Source organism: Aplidium turbinatum, chromosome 6, assembly GCF_918807975.1.
Source record: "Aplidium turbinatum chromosome 6, kaAplTurb1.1, whole genome shotgun sequence".
Taxonomy (NCBI): Eukaryota; Metazoa; Chordata; class Ascidiacea; order Aplousobranchia; family Polyclinidae; genus Aplidium; species Aplidium turbinatum.
The window spans coordinates 12,878,803-12,902,651 of NC_137477.1; the positions used below are offsets into that span (position 1 = coordinate 12,878,803).

The 23,849-nt window shown below is 38.6% G+C and overlaps 2 protein-coding genes across 2 annotated transcripts; one reads left to right on the top strand and one right to left on the bottom strand.

The window, feature by feature from the left end:
* Window positions 1–1,824: 1,824 nt before the first annotated feature.
* LOC145772410 (uncharacterized) lies at window positions 1,825–3,267 on the top strand. Its single transcript, XM_082584287.1, has one exon. It carries the CDS (start codon window positions 1,825–1,827, stop codon window positions 3,265–3,267), a length of 1,443 nt encoding a protein of 480 aa, XP_082440413.1.
* Window positions 3,268–11,005: 7,738 nt separating this feature from the next.
* Window positions 11,006–23,262, bottom strand: LOC145772189 (autocrine proliferation repressor protein A-like). The gene is made up of 10 exons (XM_082584036.1): window positions 23,124–23,262; window positions 21,966–22,134; window positions 21,316–21,505; window positions 15,759–16,014; window positions 15,086–15,178; window positions 14,499–14,628; window positions 13,759–13,964; window positions 13,294–13,421; window positions 12,029–12,194; window positions 11,006–11,803 (listed from the first exon to the last, which is right to left on the bottom strand). The coding sequence occupies exons 1-10, from the start codon at window positions 23,145–23,147 to the stop codon at window positions 11,684–11,686; spliced, it is 1,482 nt and encodes a 493-aa protein (XP_082440162.1). The 5' UTR covers window positions 23,148–23,262; the 3' UTR covers window positions 11,006–11,683.
* Window positions 23,263–23,849: the final 587 nt, after the last annotated feature.

Sequence of the window (23,849 nt, forward strand, 5' to 3'; positions counted from 1 at the left end):
CTTGCAGAGCTTAATCCTGGCAGTTTCGCATACTTGTAGACTGTAGAGGCTTTGAATCACTGACGCAGGCCCGGTCACCAAGATTGACAGAGTGAAGTTTCCGATTGTTGAAGTCTTGTTGCCAGGGAACTATTCCATCCATTAGATGCCGCTGAATGGAGAGCAGTCCTTAACGTGCGTTGCTCAAGCGCATAAAGAGACTAAAAGCACCATTCTCAATATCGTGACGTCACACGCGTGCCAAAGGGGGGTTGAAACCCCCCAAAAAAAACCTTGGCTACGCCACTGGATGGCAGTATTCAGAACACACATTACCTTGTTTGTGGTAATTTACTAATGCTTCAAGCTATTGCCCAAAGCTTGTTCAAACATGTTTTTTAACTGATAGCTTAACAACGATGTATATGCTTTATAAATGTTGAAACAGAAGTATTCCTTTTGTGTGCTGTAAGGTCTTAGACACTTTGTTATTGATGCTGATTGTCATTGAAGTCATTAATGTTATTGATGCAGATCATTTGTGACATAATGCAAGAGATCTTATCACTGATATTTTTAGCTGTCAGAAGTAAGTGCATTTGTCAGAAAAGATTTAAGTTAATGTTCCTTTCAAATACCCACCACCCATGTTGACTATTGTTAGTAACTACCAACCCTGAACAGTGCTGTGTTAAAAGGAGGGCCAAGGGGGGCCTGGCCCCCGGGCCCACCATCTCAGGGGGCCCACAAACAACAGACTTTTGCGTTACAGTAAAGTTTTTTTTTTGATTTTTTAAAGTTTACTGCGAGTACTTGTCCATTATAAAGATGATTTAGGTCTTTTTATACTAAAACATCTCAAAGCTGAGCCCTTACTACACTAAAACATCTCTAAAAACACCATTACTATCTTAAAAGAAAGTTAAAATGCGATAACGTTAGTTCCGGTAACATGATCTGCAGAAATATATTTAACGTATATATTATAACAGGTGGTATGCAATTGAATGTTGAATCAAGAAGGGCCCAATTGCCACAAAGTGTTTTTGCACAACCGTATTAATTATTTTGATCATTTACTTTTGTGGTGAAACTTCGATAATGATTATATGCTTAAACATACTAGTAAGAAGCATCATACCTAATAAGTTCACTCAGTGAAGATTCTGTGGAGAAACTATGAAGAAGTTCAAGTGTAATTGATGTAGTTGGGCCCATTGCAAAATCAATAGAAATATTGATAGGGTATTTTTTAAAACAATGAAAACTATTAATACAGTACTACAAAAAGTGCTCAATGCCAAGCAAAAAGTCAAAGCAGAGCGAATTAAATCAAATATAGTTATTACTATCTGAAACCTTTACAAATTGTTTCACCTAACGGATCATCAGAAGGTCTTTTTCAAATAGAATCTATAAATTAATCTATAAAACAAAATAGAATTCTATTTGAATAAGACCTTCTGATGATCCGTTAGGTGAAACAATTTGTAAAGGCTTCAGATAGTAATAACTATAGTTGATTTAGGGTATTTTTTATGTGTTTACCGATATGTTTGAAAAATTTGGCTGTTTTTTTAGTATTATTTACAAGACATTGAAAGAAAATTAAAAGCACAAACAGTGAAATGAAAAAAATACTAGAGGGCCCTTTTTGAATTATTGGAAGGGATCAAAACTCCTGTTCTGCGCATTAATCTTGCACATGCAGAAGGAAAAAGCCATTTACTAAATGCCTTGTCAGACTCAAGTAGCAGCACGGAAGCAGAAATACGAATAGTCAAAGCTCATCATTGCCTCAGATCTCTTCAAACACACTTTCAAACTGGAAAAGGTGCACAGGCAATGGCGCCTATGACAAGGGATAAGGCACGGATCATTCTTTTGAAACTGGTGCAGCAGGAGACCTTGGAAAAGATCACCAGCACAATGGAAAAGGACCACATTCCCTTTGAAGAGGCCCTCAATAAAGATCCCCCGAAAGAAAGACCTCATTTCTTGACCCAGCTGTGTAGGTATGTTCCCTTCTTAGATGGCAATGGTTTACTTCGTATAGGGGGAAGATTGCAAAACACAGATCTTGGTTTCGACTTCAAACATCTAATTCTTCTGCCGTACAAGCATTGGTGTACCGAACTATATGTGAAAAAGAGTCATTCCGACGGTGGACACCTTGGTCCTGACTTAGTATTCGGGACTTTGCAACACGACTACGGACTGTGGCCAATAGGAGGCACAGCCACCATTCGACATTACGTCAAGGACTGTTTGGGCTGTAGGTTAAGACGTAGGAAAAGGGGCGAGCAATTGATGGCACCGCTTCCGGCTGTAAGGTTACAACCTAGGTTGCATGTTTTCACACACACTGCTTCCGATCTCGCGGGCCCTTTCAGTGTGGCAGTGGGCAGAAGCTGTGTTAAGCGCTGGCTCTGTGTTTTTGTTTGCATGGTCACCACTGCAGTGCGTGTTGAAGTAGCGGCCGATTTAACTACGTCTTCCTTCATGAATGTCTTCCGCAGGTTTCTTTGCTCCACAGGCTACAGGACCAAATTCATGCGAACTGACAACGGGACAAATTTCGTTGGTGCCAATACCCTAATGAAGAAGGAAATTGCTACTGCTCTCCAATCTGTTGGTAAATCACCAGAATTGCGTAGAAGAATGGAAGAGTGGGAAATAGAGTGGCAATTTGGGCCACCGGAAGCTTCTCATCATGGAGGGCTATATGAACGGCAGATCCGCACTATTCGTAAGGCAATGGCTGCTCTTCCAGAGCTGTCTCTAAAGAACCCGACGGAAGATGAGCTTCAAACCTGCTGTAAGATGGCAGAATATATCATCAATTGTAGACCACTTACCAAGTCACCATCAGATGACGGCCTCCCACCATTGCGACCCATCGACTTAATGGTTGGCACACTACAACCAAGAGATGATTGTATGCCTCCTAACATTACCTCACCCCGAGATGAGCTTCGACGAGGCTACAGGTTTTCAAAGCGAATAGCAGAACTGTGGTGGAACAGATGGTACAAAACTTACTTCACAGGCTTGCAGGAACGCCAGAAGTGGCGCAAAGAAGAAAGAGACTTCAAAATCGGCGATCTCGTCATCCTGAACGACGAAGACGAACCGCAGTTTCTGAAGTACCCATACGCAATCATTACACAAACAAAAACAGGTTCGGACGGACATGTACGCTCCGTTGTGGCTCGCTTGCCTGGTGGAAAGCTCAGAGAGCGACCAATAACTAAACTGACTGTGATTGAGCCCAACGACGATAACTGACTTTGATTGATTTACGCGGACGCTTATACTTGCCGCCAGACGATTTCTTGTATGTGATTCACATCTGCTTTACTGTGTCATCAACCCCCTTCCAATTTTAGAAAACTTCGTAAAAGTTTTCGGGGGGACTGTAGCGGGGACTGACAGCAATATGTAACTTAAAACCCAAATTGGAGACATCACCTTTAACTTTCTGGTAGAAGACGTTTCCCTTTAATTACGCACGCCGTCATTTTCTCTCGCCTGTCAGCTGTGTTGCCAGATTGGGCTACTTATCGCAAATTGGGCTACTTTCCATATGTGATTTGCGACAAAAAATTGAGCTTGGCGACTTGCGACTTTTTGGGCTACTTTTAAATCTAGATTGGCGACAATATAACAAGATTGCGACTTTTTTACATCGGAAATTTCTTACTAAAGTAAGTTTCGCTTGCAGTCTACTGACAGTTTATTTGTAGTTTACAAATTTTACAGCGCATTCTCATGTTTCCAAGACGTAGCAAGGGACATGGTTGAGTGAGTTTCTAGTCTATTCTAGCGTTACGTTATCACCGTTCTATGTCTTTACAGTTTTCTCTTACTGTAGAAGTCAGAACGCAGAAGTGCTTGAAAAGCTGAACGTGCCTTACTGTAAGGTAACTCTGTTGCTATTTAGCAGAATAATTTGTGCAATTTCACTGGGTTTGTTAAGCTGATTTTTCATATGTGTATTTTTTAGCTGTACATTCAAGAGCGTTTGACGGCTTGTATGTTATTAATTAACATTTTTTTTTCAGGTTCTTCCACTGACTGGCATGCAGTTTTTACATAGTTTACTAATCAATGTAGTAATAAGGGAACGTTCAAATATTACGTAACGCCTTCGAGGGGGAAGGGGGGGGGGGTTATGCAAAGCGTTACGTTAGCGTCACATCGGGGGGGAAGGGGATCAAGCAAAACGTTACGTAACGCTTTGAAGTACGTAATGGTAGTTTTTTGTGCTGAATTCCTAGTGAAAAAGCGTTACATGGGGGAGGGGGGGATTGAAAAAAGCGTTACGTTGGCGTTTCATGGGGGAGGGGGGGGGTCAAAAATTCGGAAAAAAAGCGTTACGTAATATTTGAACGTTCCCTAATTGGAATAAGAATGAATGGCTTGATGAAAATGTATGTTTGTTGAATTTGTGTAATGATGATTGTACACCTTGTCCTTCAGTGAAAAAAAAACCAACACATGACAAAACTGAGGCTAAGCAGTTCTGTTATGAAGTATGCCTAACAGAGACATCCAAAAGATTGTGGCCGTGTCAGTGTTAGAACGCCTCACGGGGGGTCTGGGGGGCGAAGCCCCCCAGAAGTTGGAAAACATAATTCCCGCACCCCCTGCTATAAATTGGGCTACTTTGGGAGCAAATTTGCTACTTTTTTGGCTACTTTTTTTTTCAAAATCTGGCAACTCTGCCTGTCAGCCATATTGTTTTGAAAGAGAAGGTTTTAAGTGTTAGTGTATCAGGGAATTATCAATTTATGTATTGTTGACAGGTGGCAATTAAGCCGAAATTAACACCACCCCCTCTAAGACTGTTTTAATCTAAATGTTACTGTAATCTTTGGCTTTGTGGAAATAAATATTTGGAAATACCGTACGAGTGGCGTTAGATTCCAGAAAACCACCTTCAGTAGAATCAACAACAAACTTGGTCACGCGGGACCTCTTACACATCTCGAAATGTCACACTGCCTCTGCACCATGAAAAATAAGAGTGCATTTGTGCAAGTGCACATCAAATGAAAGGGAATCTATTAAACAAAAGCAAATTTTGGAAAAAATTTAAGGCCTATTTAGGCAATTGAGGAACTTGCACCACTTGTTATCCACCACCTTTTATAGCTTATCTGAGTTGCCTTTTATTGAATGCTAGATACTTTTAGCAGAAACGTTCTGCTGTATTTACTTTTTTCTGAATATAGGCTATGCACATGAAATTTGCTTTTATCTTCAAATACCTTATAGGCATGGCATATCACATATTGTATGGTAGCCCACTGCAATTGCTTTGATCCAAAACAAAAATTATTCTTTCACAAGTGACCTGTTTTTTCTTGCCACTAACCTAAGCTACCATTCTTAAAAGCTTTAATTAACTTGAATGCCTGCATAAAATAATGAAAGCTTTGCCTTGGAATGAAATAATGCTAAATAAAAATAAGTAAACACCTGATTTTCAAAACTCTTGACACTGTTTTTGTTTACAAATTACAGTACAATCACAATGTTTTTACCTTGGTTGACTGAACAAGTAGTGTTGCCAGATAAACCATAAAAATGGTGAAAAACAATAATGTTACCAGATCAGATGACCAAATCTGAATGAAAATTAATAATTTCTTCAGTTTTGCTTTTATCCTCAGATTTTATCGCCGTACCGCGAAAGTTCAAACAGTCAAAATTCTGCCCGGTACGGTGGTATTACCGCGTCGTGACTATACTCCATTGCCAGTATTTTTTTTATTAGAAATTGTTAACACTTTTGGCTTTCATTCCGAGCAAAGGTGTAGCTAAGAAATGATAGACCTGTGTTTGCGGTTACTTACACTTGTGTTGTTTTCTAAATTGGCGAGAAAGTCAATTGAAGTGAACCACATTTCCATATCGGTGCAGTGAAACTATACCAGTGTTGTACGTTGACGCCGTCAATTTGACGGCGTCATTTGACGGCGTCAACTTTTTGTTGACGCTGAGGCTAGCGCCGTCAATTTATTTTTCAGTTGACGGAAGTGATAGCGCCGTCAACTATTTTGCCGATTTTAAGCGTCAAGCGCTATGCGTCAATTTTTGTTTTCATGAAAAATCTCGTTTCACAATAAGAGTTTCACCAGTGACGTTCGGTGGCTTAAACCGTTGGGAAAGCAACTTGTAAATATGCTGCAGCAATGTAGTAGGCCTAGGCACGAAGGGCGTAACCGTCGGGCGAAGCCCGAAGGCGTGTTGCCGAAGGCAACACTTCCAGCGGGGGGTCTGGGGGGCCTCCCCCAGAAATTTTTGAAAAACATTTCCAATTTGGTGCGCTCTGAGAGCATTTTCAAAACAAATCAAACATAAAAATCTGTCAAATTGTGCTTCGCCTTTGTCGTGATCATACATCCATTTAATGTTTAGAAGTCATGAACAATCTTAATTTTAACGTTGCAGGACCAAAATCCAGTGTTAGACATGGAATAATAGTTGTCTAAATATTTAATTCGTCATGAATATTCATTCTGAGATATTCAGTTAGGCCTACACTACAAAAACTAACACTTAGGTCTAAACATTACAACCGCAAGCAATTTGTACAAAAAGCTGGATAAGTTTGCCTCCTGCGTATAGAAGCTTAACAAACTAAATATTGCACCCGCACCTGAACGTTCATTGGCGAAGTAACGTTACATCAACGCTGTAAAAAGGGCAAAGGCATGACTATGAAAGCTAGTAGGCTAACGTACAGTACATGGCGAGGAGACATCAAAAAACAGCAACAATTATTTCGGCATTATGATGCTTGTGCGGTGTACCGTGACGAGCACCATTCTGACGAGTTAGTCTAGCCGCTCTAGCGAATGTATGCATTGACGTCACTGGGAAAGCAAGACTCACCTGGTCTCACCATAACACATCTGATTGGCTAAGCAGCTGGTGACGTTTTGCAAAACGAGTGATGATTGGATAAAACGAAGGCGTTTTTTGACATTTTTGAATTTGGGTAAGCAAGTTTGATAGTTGCTTACCTTGGAGCCTCAGTGATTGTTTCTGACAGAAGCGTTTGCGTTAATTGGCATTTATAGGCAAGACATGCGGTTTGGTGAGGATTTAGACTACTCACTAGCGTTACGAGTAATTCTAGTCACGAATACAGTAATTTTCAAGTTAAAATAGACATGATAAAAATAATAAGAAGTTAAACCTAGAATTCAATCATTATACTTTGCATAGTTTTCGCTCAGGTAAGCACTGCTTTCCTTGCTTTCCCTCACCGATCGTCACTGAGTTTCACCTATGGTTTCACAATGTATTCTGGCCAGCGCAACTCATCCGAATTACCGGCTTTTGCGTTGGTTGGAATGGCTCCCTGGAATACACGCGGAAGAAGTTCGCCAAATGGTGATCACCCATGTATTGAGAACGAGGGATCAGAGGCAGAAAGCGAAAAATCCATGAATGGCATCGCGGACGTTGAAGATACTTTCTTTCAAGAGCTCTATGCCCCTGAAAAGAGCGATGTTGGTGCAGTGGACCAATGGACCTCGTTAAAAGATTTATACATGCTAAACCAGGGTTTCCCAAACTTTTTTGGGCCACGGACTACTATTTGTGAATCTGTTTATTCGCGGACCCCTCCAATTCCAACACAAACGTAAAAATGAATAAAACCGAATTTTGTTTATGTAAAAAACTGACAACATTAATGGGACGGATGGGATTGCTTCTTATTGCATAAGTCATCAATCCTCGGAGTTATTTGTAAAAGGCAAACTCGTAAGTCAAGGTCCACAGAAACTCTGGACCTGTATTTTGTCTTCATGTTGGTAACAGCTGAAAATGCTGTCTCACACATGTAGGTCGTGGAAAAAGGCATAAAATTTTAGTTGCTTTTTGACATAGCAATGAGTATTCTTTCACAACACTCAACCAGAAAGATGCAATAGCTGTTTGATTGAAACTAAACATAACAACAAAAGGTTTAAAATCTAGTCAAAATTCTCATATGTCTCTTTTAAAAAGTACTTCCTGAAATCAGGGATATCCCTGCCTGAAATGTGCTGAAAGCTATTTCAAATGTTGTGTAACGTCAGAGAAAATCAACTCTGTATTAATTAAGGGTTTGTTGGTAATGTAGTCACACATAACAGGAAACATATCAACAACATTATCATTTATCCTTGTTTCCCATATGTTGAGTTTCTTTATGAATGCTGTTATTTTGCTTTGAGTAAGTACTGTAAAATCTTTGCATCTCTTCCCTGAAGTGACAAGTTCAATTGGGTTAGAAGGTTAAAAATGCTTGCCAGGTATGCAAGTTTCCCAAGCCAAATTCATCGGCTACTAGTGAAGCCAAGTCAGCATAGTGCGCTTGCAGGAAAACTAAAAGCTCCTCTCGCAGTTCAAATACGCGTTCTACAAGTTTTACTAGTAGTCCAGTTTTAATCCGGTAATGTCCCCGTTACCGAGGATGGCCAGATACCTCCAAGTGCCGCAATCGCCTTTACACACTGCCTCCACATCAATCTGTCTGTTACAACCCCCCCCCCCCCTTTGGCACGCGTGTGACGTCACGATATTGAGAATGATGCTTTCAGTCTCTTTACGCTTGAGAATAATGCTTTCAGTCTAAAAAAGAATTGCCTAATTTTAAACAAAACTGCATTAAAAGAGCGAGTTTTTCCAATACCAAACATTCAAACATCTCAGCCAGGAATTAGCAACAAGAAAACGTAGAGACTTAGCTTTATTTCCGAAAAATGCCGAAGAAAACATGATCTTATTCTTTTGCTATGCCAACGGACAGCACCATTTTACAGGAATATTCATACCCACATTTTTGTTGAAAATGCTCTCAGAATGCACCAAATTCAAATTAATTTTTCAAAATTTTCTGGGGGAGGCACCCCAGACCCCCCGCCGATGGGTCGTCAAACCTCCCCCATTCTAAATTCCTGGCTACGCTACTGCGTACTGTACAATGTAGCCTATGTGTGACTTTCTAATTTCTAGTCATATCGCCACGGACCACCTGTGCAGTCGTCGCGGACCACCAGTGGTCCGCGGACGACAGTTTGGGAAACCCTGTGCTAAACCATCACAGCACGCTTGGAACAGTGATACCTTTCCGAGTAAAGGTTCGGTGGCCGTGCTTAACTATATTTATCGATGCATATACCAAAATAGTAGATCCTTTCATGCATGTCTTAAACCATTAAGGTTTTGCCACCTTTTTCTTTTGTTGGTTTTGTTACTGTATTTCTTTTTCACAATATCATTTCTTTTGCATTCTGACAAAGAAAAATAAATTGAATTGAATTGAATAAAACGTTTTCAAGACTTGTTTTGAAATACATTCACCAGTACCAACTAGCGCTGCTGTGGAACGCATATTTTCACTTGGAAAGGACAATATGCGTCCCAAAGGCAGCAGATTGTCAAACAAACGTTTTGAAATGCTTGTGTTTTTACAAGGAAATAACTAATAGGTTAAGCAGCTACTTACAATACAGTCTCAAAACATAATACCTGCTGTTTATTTATAGCTATTGTTAGCCTAAACTTAGTTAAAATATTTCCGTTTTACAATACGCTGGCAAAAAATAGCGCTAGAAATTAGCGCTGACGCTGACGCCGTCAAATTCTTTAAGAGCTTACGCAGTAGCCTACTTTACGCCGTAAAGTTTTTAGGCAATTCGCGCTGACGCTGACGCCGTCAACTTATTTCAATGACGCGTACAACACTGAACTATACACAATACTATAGGTCTGCTTGACGATAGAGGGCCCAAAATTATTCTGGCCCCGGGGCCCACAAAGGGTTTAACACAGCACTGACCCTGAATGAAGAAATTTTTCCTTTAAAGTGGAGTTTTTCAGCAATGTTCAATAATCACAGAGTGAATAAATGCTTCATAATACTTTTCCTGACAAGTATAAAGTTTCACCCATATTCCCGCAATGCAGGAGAAAGATACAAAACAAACATCAAAGATCAAAACTTATTTTATGTGGGAACAAGAACAAATTTAATGAAACTAACAAAATTCTGATGTTGTAAGAGTCTATTTGTCTGCTACAAAGTAGCCTAGTTATGCAAGATCAGAGTGCTCAGATGAATAATCTGTTGTGTTATTGCAATGAGATTACCTTAATTGCTACATATCGTGTCGTGACATTTAATGTCAAAATAGGTAAAAAAAACGAATAAAAAACAAAAAAAACGATAAAAAACAAAAAGAACGAGCTTGTTTTTTTTTTTAAAACAAAAAAAAACGTATTTTTACATCTCTAGTCATGGATAAGCAGAGGTGAAAAGAATTTGTAAACGCTTTGACATTGATGAAATACAGTCAATCCAAGGATTAAGAGACTTTAGTAAAAAAGTTGAAATTGTGCCCAATAATTTGAAATCTCTCTTGACAGCTATTTCAACTTTAGGCCTACCTTGTTCGACAACAGAATGTGAACATGATTTCAGTTAACGAACAATAGCCTACTATCACAAGTTTAAAAGCATCTTTACTCATTGATAATGTGAGCTGTTTGATGTTTATTAATTGCAATGGACCACCTGTGGCTCAATTTACCGCTAAAATATGTAAGATCCTGGGTGCTAAACCGCCGATCAGCTAAGGATGCTAGATCCCAAATTTGTAAAGAGGATAGGCCTAAAGATGTAGATTCCTCTCGGCAGGCTATTTGTAATGTCGCCTATTCATAGAAAAATAAACAATTTGGTAGGCTACCTCTCGTACAATTTTGATATTGATAATTCAAGTTACGGTAGAATAAAGATTAGTATTTTGCAAGTTGTGTAGCCAATTTATCATTTTGGTCAATTGACAGTATAGCCTACCTTGTGCTTTTTTACGAATACAGCACTGCTTGTAGAGGCTTGCTGCTGCATTGATGAAGCTGCTGCTGCTGGTGAGTGGAACCTCTTCCGACATTAAAAAAAAACATTAATGTTGGCTAAATTCCAGACTGATGAAGATATAGACGACTTGATGGAACTCCATGTGATTCAGACAGATTTATTCAAGATTGGTACCGCACACGTTGCGATTTAAGCAGATTACGTCCAGTGTCAACACAGCTTATCCTTAAAGCACGTTTGAACGAAAAGGAAGGAAAAGACATGAACACGGCGGTTGCCTGTTTAAACAGTATACCGGTACTAAGAAACGAGGTGAGTAGGCCTAGAGTTTTGTTTCTTATGGCTCTTAAGTAAAGTTGATTGGATACGAGCTTTATTATACGTCAAAACAGAAGGTGTCTCTTGTAAATCACATAGGCTGGTTGAGAGTCCAAATGTTAATAATTAAAATGACTATAAAGTTGATTAAGATGGAGCACAAATGTGGTCAGAATGCACACCTGCATTCGGTAGGCCTACATGTCGGTCAACAGTTTTGACGGTTGTATTTTTGATCAATTCATTTAATGCGATAGGCAATCGGCTTTCTTGGTTTGAATAGGACGCCGTGAATCTGATATAGCCTACAATTTGTAGGTTATTGGCTATACAACAATCTGTAGGCTAGGCTATAGGCTAGTTTAATTGATGTTTATGAGGTAACAAGAAGTAAAGTAACTGGTTCAAAAACTACAATTAGGCCAATGCATTACAATTTAACCATGATTTAACCTTTGAATCGATCATTCGGTGGTGTTCAATTCAATGACACTGCGCGTTTTAAACAATAATTCCTTTGCATGATTCCATATGGCAATCTGGAAACGGAAATGTATTCGGAATAATGTTGGTTTCTGTTGTCACTTCAAGTAGTTTTCCATCAGGTCCAGGAAAAGTCATCTGAAATGTTACAACTTTTAGTAAACGTGTTTCGAGTAAAGGTTCCGTTCAGAATATGTTTCATTTACATCAACCTCAAAATAGTCCATATCACAATTAGGCTAACGTTAATATTTAAACAGTTGGTTAAATAATATCTTCATCGATGCTTCAACAATCCAACAGCAGTTGCTGAAGTTTTATTATAACTTAGCCTACTGTGCTATTATTTTATAAGAGAAAGACCTGAATAAAAAATGCCTTCCAATGACCAGGAATCGCATTGTCAAATCGCACTCGATATTTCAAGTCTCCTAATTTAACCACATCGCTGTGGAACCATAGATTGAGTTGTACAATTGGTTCCGCATTAGGATTGTTTGGGTTTCCGCATAATAAGCGGAAGTCTCGTCTAGAAGTGAAAGAAATGCATAAAGAGCACGATTGCTTTAAAATAAATTATAGCTTGAGGTTTTGAAATATGAAGTGTAGGCCTAATATCTTGCCTGTGAAAAAAATTGTGCATGTAGGCCTACACACTGACTAGTTTATGATGTCTGTTTTATTTCATGTAAGAATAAACAAAGTAAATAAAACACGCTCCATAACAAATTACAATGAAGACTTGAGTTCAGAATTTACCAAAGTTACAAAAAATATTTTTGAAAAAATGAATGTTAAAATTTATCAAAGAAAGCTTTGGCAAACCACAAATTGAGCAATACTGTAGCAGGGATTGACGTAGCAAAATCAATCATTTTGTAAAAAATTTAGAATACAACTAAAAGTGCTACTAATTTCACAATTTTAACAATTGTTCCGGACAATCGATCGTTCACCAAATCAAACGTCACATAGAACCGTTGTCTACTGAACCTGACGTCTTACGTCATGGACTGTTGCTAGAAATTAGCAAAAATTGCATCACCTTTGTCACACCTGTGAAGCATTACATCATCGTTAAACCTTGAATTACGAGATATGGTGTAAGCCAAATTTAACAGGTGCTTGAATAGCTTCATAATGCTTATCATTATTACGTCACAGTATGAAAGTTATGTGGTTTGAAATATCTCAGTCAGTTCCGTCATTCTTAAAATTGTTGCTTGAAAAGTTGGTCGCATATTTAACTGTTTGCTTGGTGCTTACCAACTAGACAAAATTTCCGTCTTTATCTCAGTAATTTGTATTGTAGTGACAAGTTTTAGTGGGTACGGTGTTTTCCTCCATTCTTCGACAGCCTTGAGGCTATTTTTACAGAAATACAATTCTTGAATAGACGTTTTCAGAAGAGTGTTTCTTTCGGTCATTGCATACAGACGAACGGATCCAGGGAAATTTATGTTACAATTTTCCCACGAAGAGATTATGGTTTACCGTTGTGACCAACAATTAGTTACATTTCTGCAACTTTGAGCTGTGTAGATTTTAAACTCAAGTTATCAATTTATGAAATTGACACAATAGAGTAAAAAAATGTTTTTTTACTGTATATAGGTTACCTAGGCTACCTTGTGGATGAAATTGTTGTCGCAGACCATGCTTTTATGAGGGTCGGTGGTCTATCCATTTTTACGTCTATACCACCACCATCAGGTGTACTGTAAAGTTCCCAGGAAACATCTGGTAGGTTGTAGTTCTAGTAAAACATTGAAACACAGTTTAAGAAAATTTTGAAAGACTAAAATTAGAAAAGCGTTTTGAAAATTTCAAAAAGTTTTCTTCATTTATTTTTGCAAATCTTTTTTACATTTTCCACATGGTTACAACCCAAGAAAGACGTTTTATTCTATTGATTATTGAAATGTTGTATTGTTTCACAAACACTGAAGAAGACTACCGTAGTTAGCTTTTATCAAAGTTAGGAACCAAATCGCCACGGTCAATTTGCAAACCGAAGATTTGTCGTAGAAAACATTGAGTTCTGACAAAGACAGGCTAGCCTATAAGCCTACACAAAACAAATGTGTAATCACTTTTGCAACACTGATGTGAAAGTTTTCAATATTTTTCAGAATTTGTCTTATATGTCCCACACAAGTGTGATCTGAATTCTGAAGCATGTTCACGTATGTAGGACCTTTCATCGACTTGAAGTAATAATGAGAATCATCGAGGAGAAAAAACTCGTCTCCTCCAGAACTGGTGATCAGTTTCGGCATCGTTAGCCGGTCAAGGTACGCTGAAATATATTTTCCATTTATTGCTAGTTTAAACAGTTAGGTTACAGTTCTTGTAAGCATTAGAAATACTTTTTGCGGTCTCTGGTCATTTCATTACAATTAATGAACTAAATTTATTCTAAAATGAATTTCAGGACATTTTACCTTTTCGAAAAATAAGTCGAAAAAGTCGAAAATAAATCGAAAAACAAATTTGATAAAATGAACAAAGAGTTGTTAAACCCAAATTGCAACCAAAGTAAGCAAGTATTTACCATATTAGTAGCCTACCTTACGTTGATTTTTTCGGCCTGCCTGTACCGTATTTCGAACTACAGTATTTCAAATCAAAGCCCTATTTTTCAGGTTCACGTAGTTTCAATCATCCCTTTATTAAAACGATAAGCTGCAGTTATTGGTGTTGGTTGTGCCTTGGCAGAAAATAAGTGCTGAAGTCTTCATTTAGCGCATATTTGAAAATAAATTTGATGCTGTCAATGCGAAGTAATGTTTTTGGCATATTGAGGGTAAGGTAAAATAAAAGTCTAACTCACAAAATGGATCAACAAGAGCAGCAAAAGAAACCATGCTGGGATAGTCGAGATGGGTTGTGACGTTTTCAGCGTAGTAGGCATCAATAGCAAAACTCCAACCTCCGTACGCACGATAATGATGATGTAAGTTCTGTGAAAACAAAGTTCTTGTTCCGGTCACTATATGAAGTAAAGCAGGTTAGAACTGAAATGCTCTGACCGGGCAGCAACAAAAAGCAACAAATAGGCCAAAATCACAACAGATGAACCCAGGTAACAGCAATGCAGGATTGATTGCTATACGGTATGAGAAAACGCAAATACATCGAAAATTTTTAGCGTCTCAGCTCTTTTCCTCAAATTGCCCTAAAAAGTCAATAACCTACGTAAAAAAGTTTTAATGAGATGGCAAAACAGTACATGCTCTCAATAAAACCCACCGTTATCTTATTCCAATCCTAAACTTGGTGTAAGTTTTCTAAGGTAGGCCTAACATTTCCCAATTAAATATGTAGCCTACCGTAAGCTATTTCGCATACGTTGGGAAGTAAATTTCATCCAGACCGACATACTAACAGAAAAACAGTGCACAGGTTGAGGTATTATACCTTTATGATATTCAAATCATCCATGACAATTGGCGTAATGCATTTCACTCTTTCGTAGTCAACTGCACCAGCTAGCCAAGTCACCCAACCACGCTGAACAAAGATCAGCAACTTTGTTATTTGAAGTCCAGGGTTGAGTTGAACACGCAAAATTTATGACGTAATTCTACAATTTAACTGCCATGTAAAAAAGAATATTTTAAAGCCAATATTGTACAATAGTTTGAGAATGGAGATTTATCATTATTCTGAATGCTTTGTCGTGATAGCCTACCAGAGTTACGTTACATCTCCTCACTAGGAACTTCCTTAAACGTCTAGGACTCAGATGATTTAACGTCATGGGCTCAGCAGCGAACAGGATTACCGAGAAATGAAAACTTTCCCAATGGCCACTTGATTTTGTGCCGGTTGAGAGAGCCCATCTCTGTCCTACACCATAAGAAATGAAGACTTGTTTCAATCAAAGTAGGCAGTAAAATTTTTATTGCTGAAAATAGATGAAGACATTTTTGTTTTATAAAAAGATCTAGTTTGATAAAAGTGAGGCCAGATTGTTTAGATTTTTAAATTCTTAGGTGATTAGATTTATAATCTGCTACTGCATACATTAAGCTGTAGCACTTTCATTAGCTAAAGCTTTTTATTAGTACAATTAAACAAGAACTCATACTTTTGATGCCCCTCCAACGCAAAAGTTTTTGATATTTTTGTCATAAGTTTTGTTTACAAAATCTGTCACAGTGTCCATCGCCTTGATTGCAGCTTTTGTCATTGGAAACCATAACAATAATTCTGGCGTGGTTGGGTCATTTAAATAGTGACCCCAAGTATAAGCGACGAGGGAGTCTTCGTGCCTAGACTTGTTTCGTGGGTCCCCGGTAAAAACAATTGGTTGGTTGGGAATCTGCCGTAAATCGACAACGATGCTGAAACAACAATAGTAATACGATTAATTTATTTAAATATTGGGTAAAATTTTGATAACCCAACTACCAAGATCCAAAGACAACCTTTTTATGCTCTATAATCATTTCAATTTTTTGCACTCTATAAAATAATAATAGAATTATAGTCTATCGACAATAATTATAAGCAACGTGATCTTTGGGTGATAAGCACTTAATTTTGATTAATGCAGCTGTAGTGTACAAACCCAATGCTTGATCGCGTTTACTTTTGAGTTTAAAAGTTATTTTTGAGTTCCTTTAACCTACTTGCCTGCGAGATCTGCAGTCTACTGCTCCGGTGAGAACTGTGAGATAGCTAGTCGACATTTTAGCCTAGGCGGCAGAAGCACAACAGATAGCAATAAATACAAAAAGCGTGAGTTTACTTGAGAACTCACAGTTGCGATGGAAAAAGCTCTACAGTCTAAATTAATACAAAACTCAGCTTTTTATTTTCCATTTTATCATAAAATTGTGGTTTGTAAGAACTATGGTGGTTTTTTTGATTGGTTGCTGGGACACTTCCATGCCTATGTTTCTTTTGTTGATATTAGTGTAATAAAACTAGTGTAAATAAAACAGTTACGCGATTTTTTCCTTTATCTTGCCCTCTAGCCAGTGACGATCGGTGAGGGAAAGCAAGGAAAGCAGTGCTTACCTGAGCGAAAACTATGCAAAATATAATGACTGAATTCTAGGTTTAACTTCTTATTATTTTTATCACGTCTATTTTAACTTGAAAATTACTGTATTCGTGACTAGAATTACTCGTAACGCTTGTGAGTAGTCTAAGTCCTCACCAAACCGCATGTCTTGCCTATAAGTGCCAATTGACGCAAACGCTTCTGTCAGAAACAACCACTGAATCTCCAGGGAAGGAACTATCCAAGTTGCTTTCCCCAGGTTCAAAAATGTCAAAAAACGCCTTCGTTTTATCCAATCCTCACCCGTTTTGCAAAACGTCACCAGCTGCTTAGCCAATCAGATGTGTTATGGTTAGAGTTGCTTTCCCAGTGACGTCAATGCGTACATTCGCTAGAGCGGCTAGACTAACTCGTCAGAATGGTATCTCGTCACGGTACACAGCACAGCATCATAATGCCGAAAAGCTTGTTGCTGTTTTTTGATGTCTTCTCGCCATGTACTTTAGCCTACTAGCTTTCATAGTCATGCCTTTGCCCTTTTTACAGCATTGATATAACGTTACTTCGCCAATGAACGTTCAGGTGCAGATGCAATATTTAGTTCGTTAAGCTTCTATACACAGGAGGCAAACTTGTCCAGCTTTTTGTACAAATTGCTTGCGGTTGTAATGTTTAGGCCTAAGTGTTAGTTTTTGTACTGTAGGCCTAACTGAATATCTGAGAATGAACATTCATGACGAATTAAATATTTAGACAACTATTGTTCCATGTCTAACACAGGATTTTGGTCCTGCAACGTTAAAATTAAGATTGTTCATGACTTCTAAACATTAAATGGATGTATGATCACGACATAGGCGAAGCACAATTTGACAGATTTTTATTTTTGATTTGTTTTGGAAATGCTCTCAGAGCGCACCAAATTGGAAGTGTTTTTCAAAAATTTCTGGAGGAGGCCCCCCAGACCCCCCGCTGGAAGTGTTGCCTTCGGGCTTCGCCCGACGATTACGCCCTTCGTACCTACTACCTTGCTGCAGCATATTTCCAAGTTGCTTTTCCAACGGTTTAAGCCACCGAACGTCACTGCCTCTAGCCTATTCTTCATAAAAGGGCTTGTAGCCAGGGCCGGTGACAGACTATTTTGCAACCTAGGCAAGGTTCAATTTCTGCGCCTCCATTGGCTCAACATTTCATTGTATGAAGTGAACAATACCAATGGGATGGGTGGTCCAGTCCAGTGATAACCTAACTTCAGGATCATGGCCTGGGTACCTTTTATAAATGTCCTCATTTTTGCACTCTAATGGTAAGGTGTCCTTCTATATAAAGCAAACACCTAACTTTTCCACGAAAAATTTTTTTGTTAGAGATCCTTTACTTTTTTTCAGAGAAGGTCTGGAACCACGCCTGGTACGGCGTGACCTTAAACAGCAAACCAGTTATTTTTACATTGATTCAACGTCTGTAGACTGTCTGTAGTTGAATCGATGTAAAAAGACTGATTTGCTGATTAGGCAAGTCATGGCTTCCGAAAGATAGGCCTGATTTGTCATATTTTGCATAAATTTCCAGGTTTTGCTAACTTTTTGCGAATGTTTAATTAAATTTTTCTAAAAATTATATTTTTACGCTTTCTGTGCTGTTTTCCCTAGACGACACAATAGGTTTTGTGACAAATCAGGCCGCATCTCCAGGTGGCCATGGGCAAGTCTATCCGGAACGATTGTAGAGCGTATACTGTACAAACATCAGGCCGCAGTGACGATCGGTGAGGGAAAGCAAGGAAAGCAGTGCTTACCTTAGCAAAAACTATGCAAAATTTAATGACTGAATTCTAGGTTTAACTTATTATTTTTATCACGTCTATTTTAACTTGAAAATTACTGTATTCGTGACTAGAATTACTCGTAACGCTTGTGAGTAGTCTAAGTCCTCACCAAACCGCATGTCTTGCCTATAAATGCCAATTGACGCAAACGCTTCTGTCAGAAACAATCACTGAGGCTCCAGGTAAGCAACTATCAAACTTGCTTTCCCAGATTCAAAAATGTCAAAAAACGCCTTCGTTTTAACCAATCCTCACCCGTTTTGCAAAACGTCACCAGCTGCTTAGCCAATCAGATGTGTTATGGTAGGTTATAGTGATGCAAGCCGCGCCGTACCGCGCCGCGTACGCGGCCGCTTTTGACTTTTTCGCCGCGTGCCGCGCCGCGTGGAAGGTTGAAATGACAAAGCCGCGCCGCGCCGCTTGCCGCGTAAACTTTCAAGAAATTAAACTTTTGTAAGCGTATACTTTCAAGAATTTAAACTTTCGTAAACGTAAACTTTCAACTTTTCAAGAAAATCAGTTATGAAACTTCAAATTTAAATTGGAAACACGGATCAGTTTTTGTTTCCTTCGGAAACCCTAAGCTGGAAAGCTATGCAAATTGCAAATGGCTTGCAGTTGACAGGGTTTTGGGGCTGGCTGGCTTGTCAGGGAAGCTGTATGAATGTTTTTGGTTAATAGCCTAGCTGATAAACTCAGTTACCAGGCTATAGGCCTAGCGCAACTACCGCATTAGTTACTATAACAGTTAGTTCAGGCTATAAGTTTTACTCTTGTGTGTGTAGTTCATATACCGGTAACCACTGACATTAAAATTGCATTATTGCTTACAAAAAGTGTTCAAAAGTCCTGATACTAGATCCAGGAACATTCTATTTGTCTTAGTTTGTATTATGTCTTAGAACTTAGATGCATTGCTGATAAGAGAATATGATCTGGTTAGCCTAGCCAATTAGTGCACAACTGTACTGGTAGGTTACCAGTTATATGCCATGGGTGCTTTTTGCTACAATTGACTTTCTAAAAAATAGCGCGTTAAAATATTTTTTAAAAATTTTGTAATTTGCGGTGTGTGGTGCGGTGCAGTGTCAAAGTTCTCGATAAATTGCGGTGTGCGGTGCGGTACGCGGTTAGATGAGTCAGTTGCGGTGCGGTGTGCGGATAAAAATTTTGGGTTCGCTGCATCTCTAGTAGGTTAGTTGTGCTTTCCCAGTGACGTCAATGCGTACATTCGCTAGAGCGACTAGACTAACTCGTCAGAATGGTATCTCGTCACGGTACAGAGCACAGCATCATAATGCCAAAAAGCTTGTTGCTGTTTTTTGATGTCTCCTCGCCATGTACTTTAGCCTACTGTACTAGCTTTCATAGTCATGCCTTTGCCCTTTTTACAGCGTTGATATAACGTTACTTCGCCAATGAACGTTCAGGTGCGGATGCAATATTTAGTTTGTTAAGCTTCTATACGCAGGAGGCAAACTTATCCAGCTTTTTGTACAAATTGCTTGCGGTTGTAATGTTTAGGCCTAAGTGTTAGTTTTTGTACTGTAGGCTTAACTGAATATCTGAGAATGAACATTCATGACGAATTAAATATTTAGACAACTATTGTTCCATGTCTAACACAGGATTTTGGTCCTGCAACGTTAAAATTAAGATTGTTCATGACTTCTAAACATTAAATGGATGTATGATCACGACATAGGCGAAGCACAATTTGACAGATTTTTATTTTTGATTTGTTTTGGAAATGCTCTCAGAGCGCACCAAATTGGAAGTGTTTTTCAAAAATTTCTGGAGGAGGCCCCCCAGACCCCCCGCTGGAAGTGTTGCCTTCGGCAACACGCCTTCGGGCTTCGCCCGACGGTTACGCCCTTCGTGCCTACTACCTTGCTGCAGCATATTTCCAAGTTGCTTTCCCAACGGTTTAAGCCACCGAACGTCACTGCATCAAGGATATAGATATCCCTGACAAACATTTTGATGAGTTTCAGCTTTGAAAAGCTTCGCTCAGCACTTACAGCTTCACTCAGCGAACATGCAAGACATCAAATACGATATCTCAACGTCAAACGTGATCACAGGCGCATCTTCAAATCTCATTGGTTTTGGGAAGTTTATGTAGTTATTGCTGTTAGTTTGCAGCTCAACGCATCGGAGTCAATGTGCCTGCTTGATTGTCGGCTACTAACGTTTTGCAAAAAATTGCAGCAATCTCAAAACTGTTGCGACGGCTTTACAAATGCAGGTCCGTATTTCCAGATGTGCTTTCAAACTTGCGCTTTAAAATTGAAAGCATTAGAACGGCGTTCTCATTTACTATCTCTTACTGGAGACTACATAGGCCTGCAGGTGGTGTGACGATATTCGAAACACAAAATGTCTTTGTTCAAAGAAAAATGATTTCAAAAAAGTTACAAAACTGCAAGAAAAATAAAATTTTGCGCACTCTCGAAGGGTGTGCGATCGGCGACTGCCTAGTTCGTCTATGCAAGGGTTCCTAACCAGGGGTGCACGCACCATTGAGGGGTGCGAGACCTGTGCCTACGAGGTGCGGGGATGCTAAATTATCAAGGTTTGTTATAATATAACGTAAGAAGCAAAGTTGTTTTGCCAGGTTTCAACAAAAATTTCGAACTGTAGGCGATTATTACTTTTCAGCCAATCCTAGGAGGGGATGCGAGAACTGGTTGGTAATTTCAAGGTGTTGCCGACAAGGCAAAAGGTTAAAAAGCACTGGTTTAATGGACACACCGGCTCTGCTTGTAGCCTAAATTGAAATACCGTACAACAATAAATCACTCAAACCTTTTTGTTGAGTCAGCCATAAGACCAGTCAGGAGGACCATAATGTCATCGTGTTCAGGCGTACTTTCTGGGTCACTGTTGCTGCCACCATCAATGAAAAGAAAGGCAGAGTTTGCTTGACTGGGGTCGATGTTATCAGGAACATGAATTACAACATAATGCCACCACACAGACCGTGTAGTATCCTTGTCTGCAGAATAACGTAAAAAATGTGAAGACATGCTTCCGCAGAATTAACATCAAAGAAAATAGGCTACGTTTTAGTATCAAATATAAAACAATTTGTTAAAACTGGTATGAAGCTACGACTAATTTAATTGAGTTTAATCCAGATGCATATTTCAAGTCACGGACTTTTTTAATATCTTGACTTTTTGATAGGGCTGTTTGAAATTTAAAAAATCCATATGGTTTTGGTCTCTTGTGTCTCGAATTGAATTGCCAACCTGGCACAAATTTCCACTTAACCTATATCGTTGTTTAACTCTCGGCCACACAGCCAAAGACGAATCAATTACAGCTCCTAAGTTGAAATATTGAAAGTGAGGCTGCTCGTTAAAAGAGTTCCTGACTGAAATAAAGATTGTGCAGGATTGTGAAACAAATTGGTGGTCATCATTAAAGTTAAATGTGAGTGCTAATCCATTAACCTGTTAACCACTTTTGTGAGGTCATATTGATGAGGAAAGACGTATGATCTCCAAACTTGTGCGTCCAGTCTTTGATGACTGTGTAGTGATAATAGCCATCATCTTTCCACACGTAATCATCCAAAGGAGTTGCAGATATCAGCAATGGAAGGTTCAATAAGGCATACAGCTGTACAAAAATAGAGCGTCAATCTCTTTGAATCTTTTGAATTATTTTACTGGAGCAGCTAGCCTAACTTGGTAACAGCTGTGTAGACGACAGTCAACCTACCCAATAAGTGGGCTAACTATGTTTCGAGAAATTAAGAAAAGTTGTTTTTTAAATAATTCATGAAATTTGAGTTGCGTTAAGCCTGCTCTCAAAAACGTGTTTACATGCAAAAAAGCTGCATTGTTAGCAAAAAATAAATTGTTTACTGGTTGGTGTGACTGGATAACAACAACTAAGAGCTTTTGCGTGGCAATAATGGTGAGGGAGTTATTTTTTCATTCAACAAGCTGCTTGGCCTACCTGCTCTTCAAGTTCTGTGTCTAACCATTTTAATTTTGGCAATTTTGATCAACTCCTCCGTAATGGTTACTAACCTACTATCTGCAATTGATGCAAGGCTCATCTTAGTAACTTCAAATACTGAAGCAAACTAAAAACAAACGTAAGCAAATGCTTTTCAATTTTAGATTTAATTTACCAATACGTCACACATGGTTCAGGGAAGATAGTGAGTTGTGACTGTGTCTGTTCTTTGGTTGCTTTACCTTTACGTTGTTAGAAACTTTAAAATACGTAGGCCTATTATGTTTTTTTCGACGCGTTTTATTGCTATTTTAATCTAGATTTCGTTAAAAAATAAAATCAATTTCGTTTCGTTGTCATAAAAATTTCAAAGTTGATTACTTTGTTGTTGATCTACACTCTAGTCTACAGTATATAACACTAACAGTACAGTAACAGTTCATAAATCAGTAACAGTTGATATCAGTAACAGTATCTAACAGTAACAGTTGATCAATCTACAGTACAATATAGGCCTACCTTTAAGCCTGTCTAAATATTTCGTCGTTCTTTTAAAACAATGACATGAAATGTATGATCTACTGTACTTTGTTAAAACATCTGCTTATAAATATAATATCAGATAACAGAATATTTTTACTCACCACCACGATCTTTGTAGCATGCATGGTTGTAATTCAACAGTCTGGTCGAAACCAATGCTTGCGGAAGGCAGAAATTTTAGCAAACTGCAATCGATTGCACTTTGAACAAGAAATATGCTCTATCTCTTCTGATTTTCTAACAGCAGCTGAAACATTTGTAAAAATGACAACGCACACCCAAAGCGAAATTAATTTGGTGGAAGAGAAAACCAAAACACCAAGCAGAAGGTAAAGAACAAGAGAGGAGAAAAAATTGAAGATAAAGTTACGTCAAACAACAAATCACCGAGAAGCAATTTCAGCCAGCGAAAGTTTGCAATTTTACGTTTCAACGTTGCAAGACATCAACATGACGCAAAAAAGAAAACTTTTCTTGGTTGAAGTGTTTTGAGCATAAAATTTTGAAGAATGGTAGTCAATATTAAGTTACCACGTTAGTCGCTTCGCAACTAAGTCCTTAAACCCCTTTTACTCTTTCCTAATTTAACAAAACAGAGTAAAATCAGTAGGCCTACTAAATTTTAATAGCCCTTGGCACCCTTAATGAATTTTCCAGACAATTTTTGTCATTGAAGTTCAATTCTTTTCAAGTAGCACACGCTACCTAAAAATAACGAGCTAAAATGAGACGCAAAAGTAGTTGACCTCTCGTGAACAATGGTGAAAAACTGAGAAAAGCACATGACTGAGAAAAGTGAATTTGTGAAAGCATCAGGCCGATCAAGC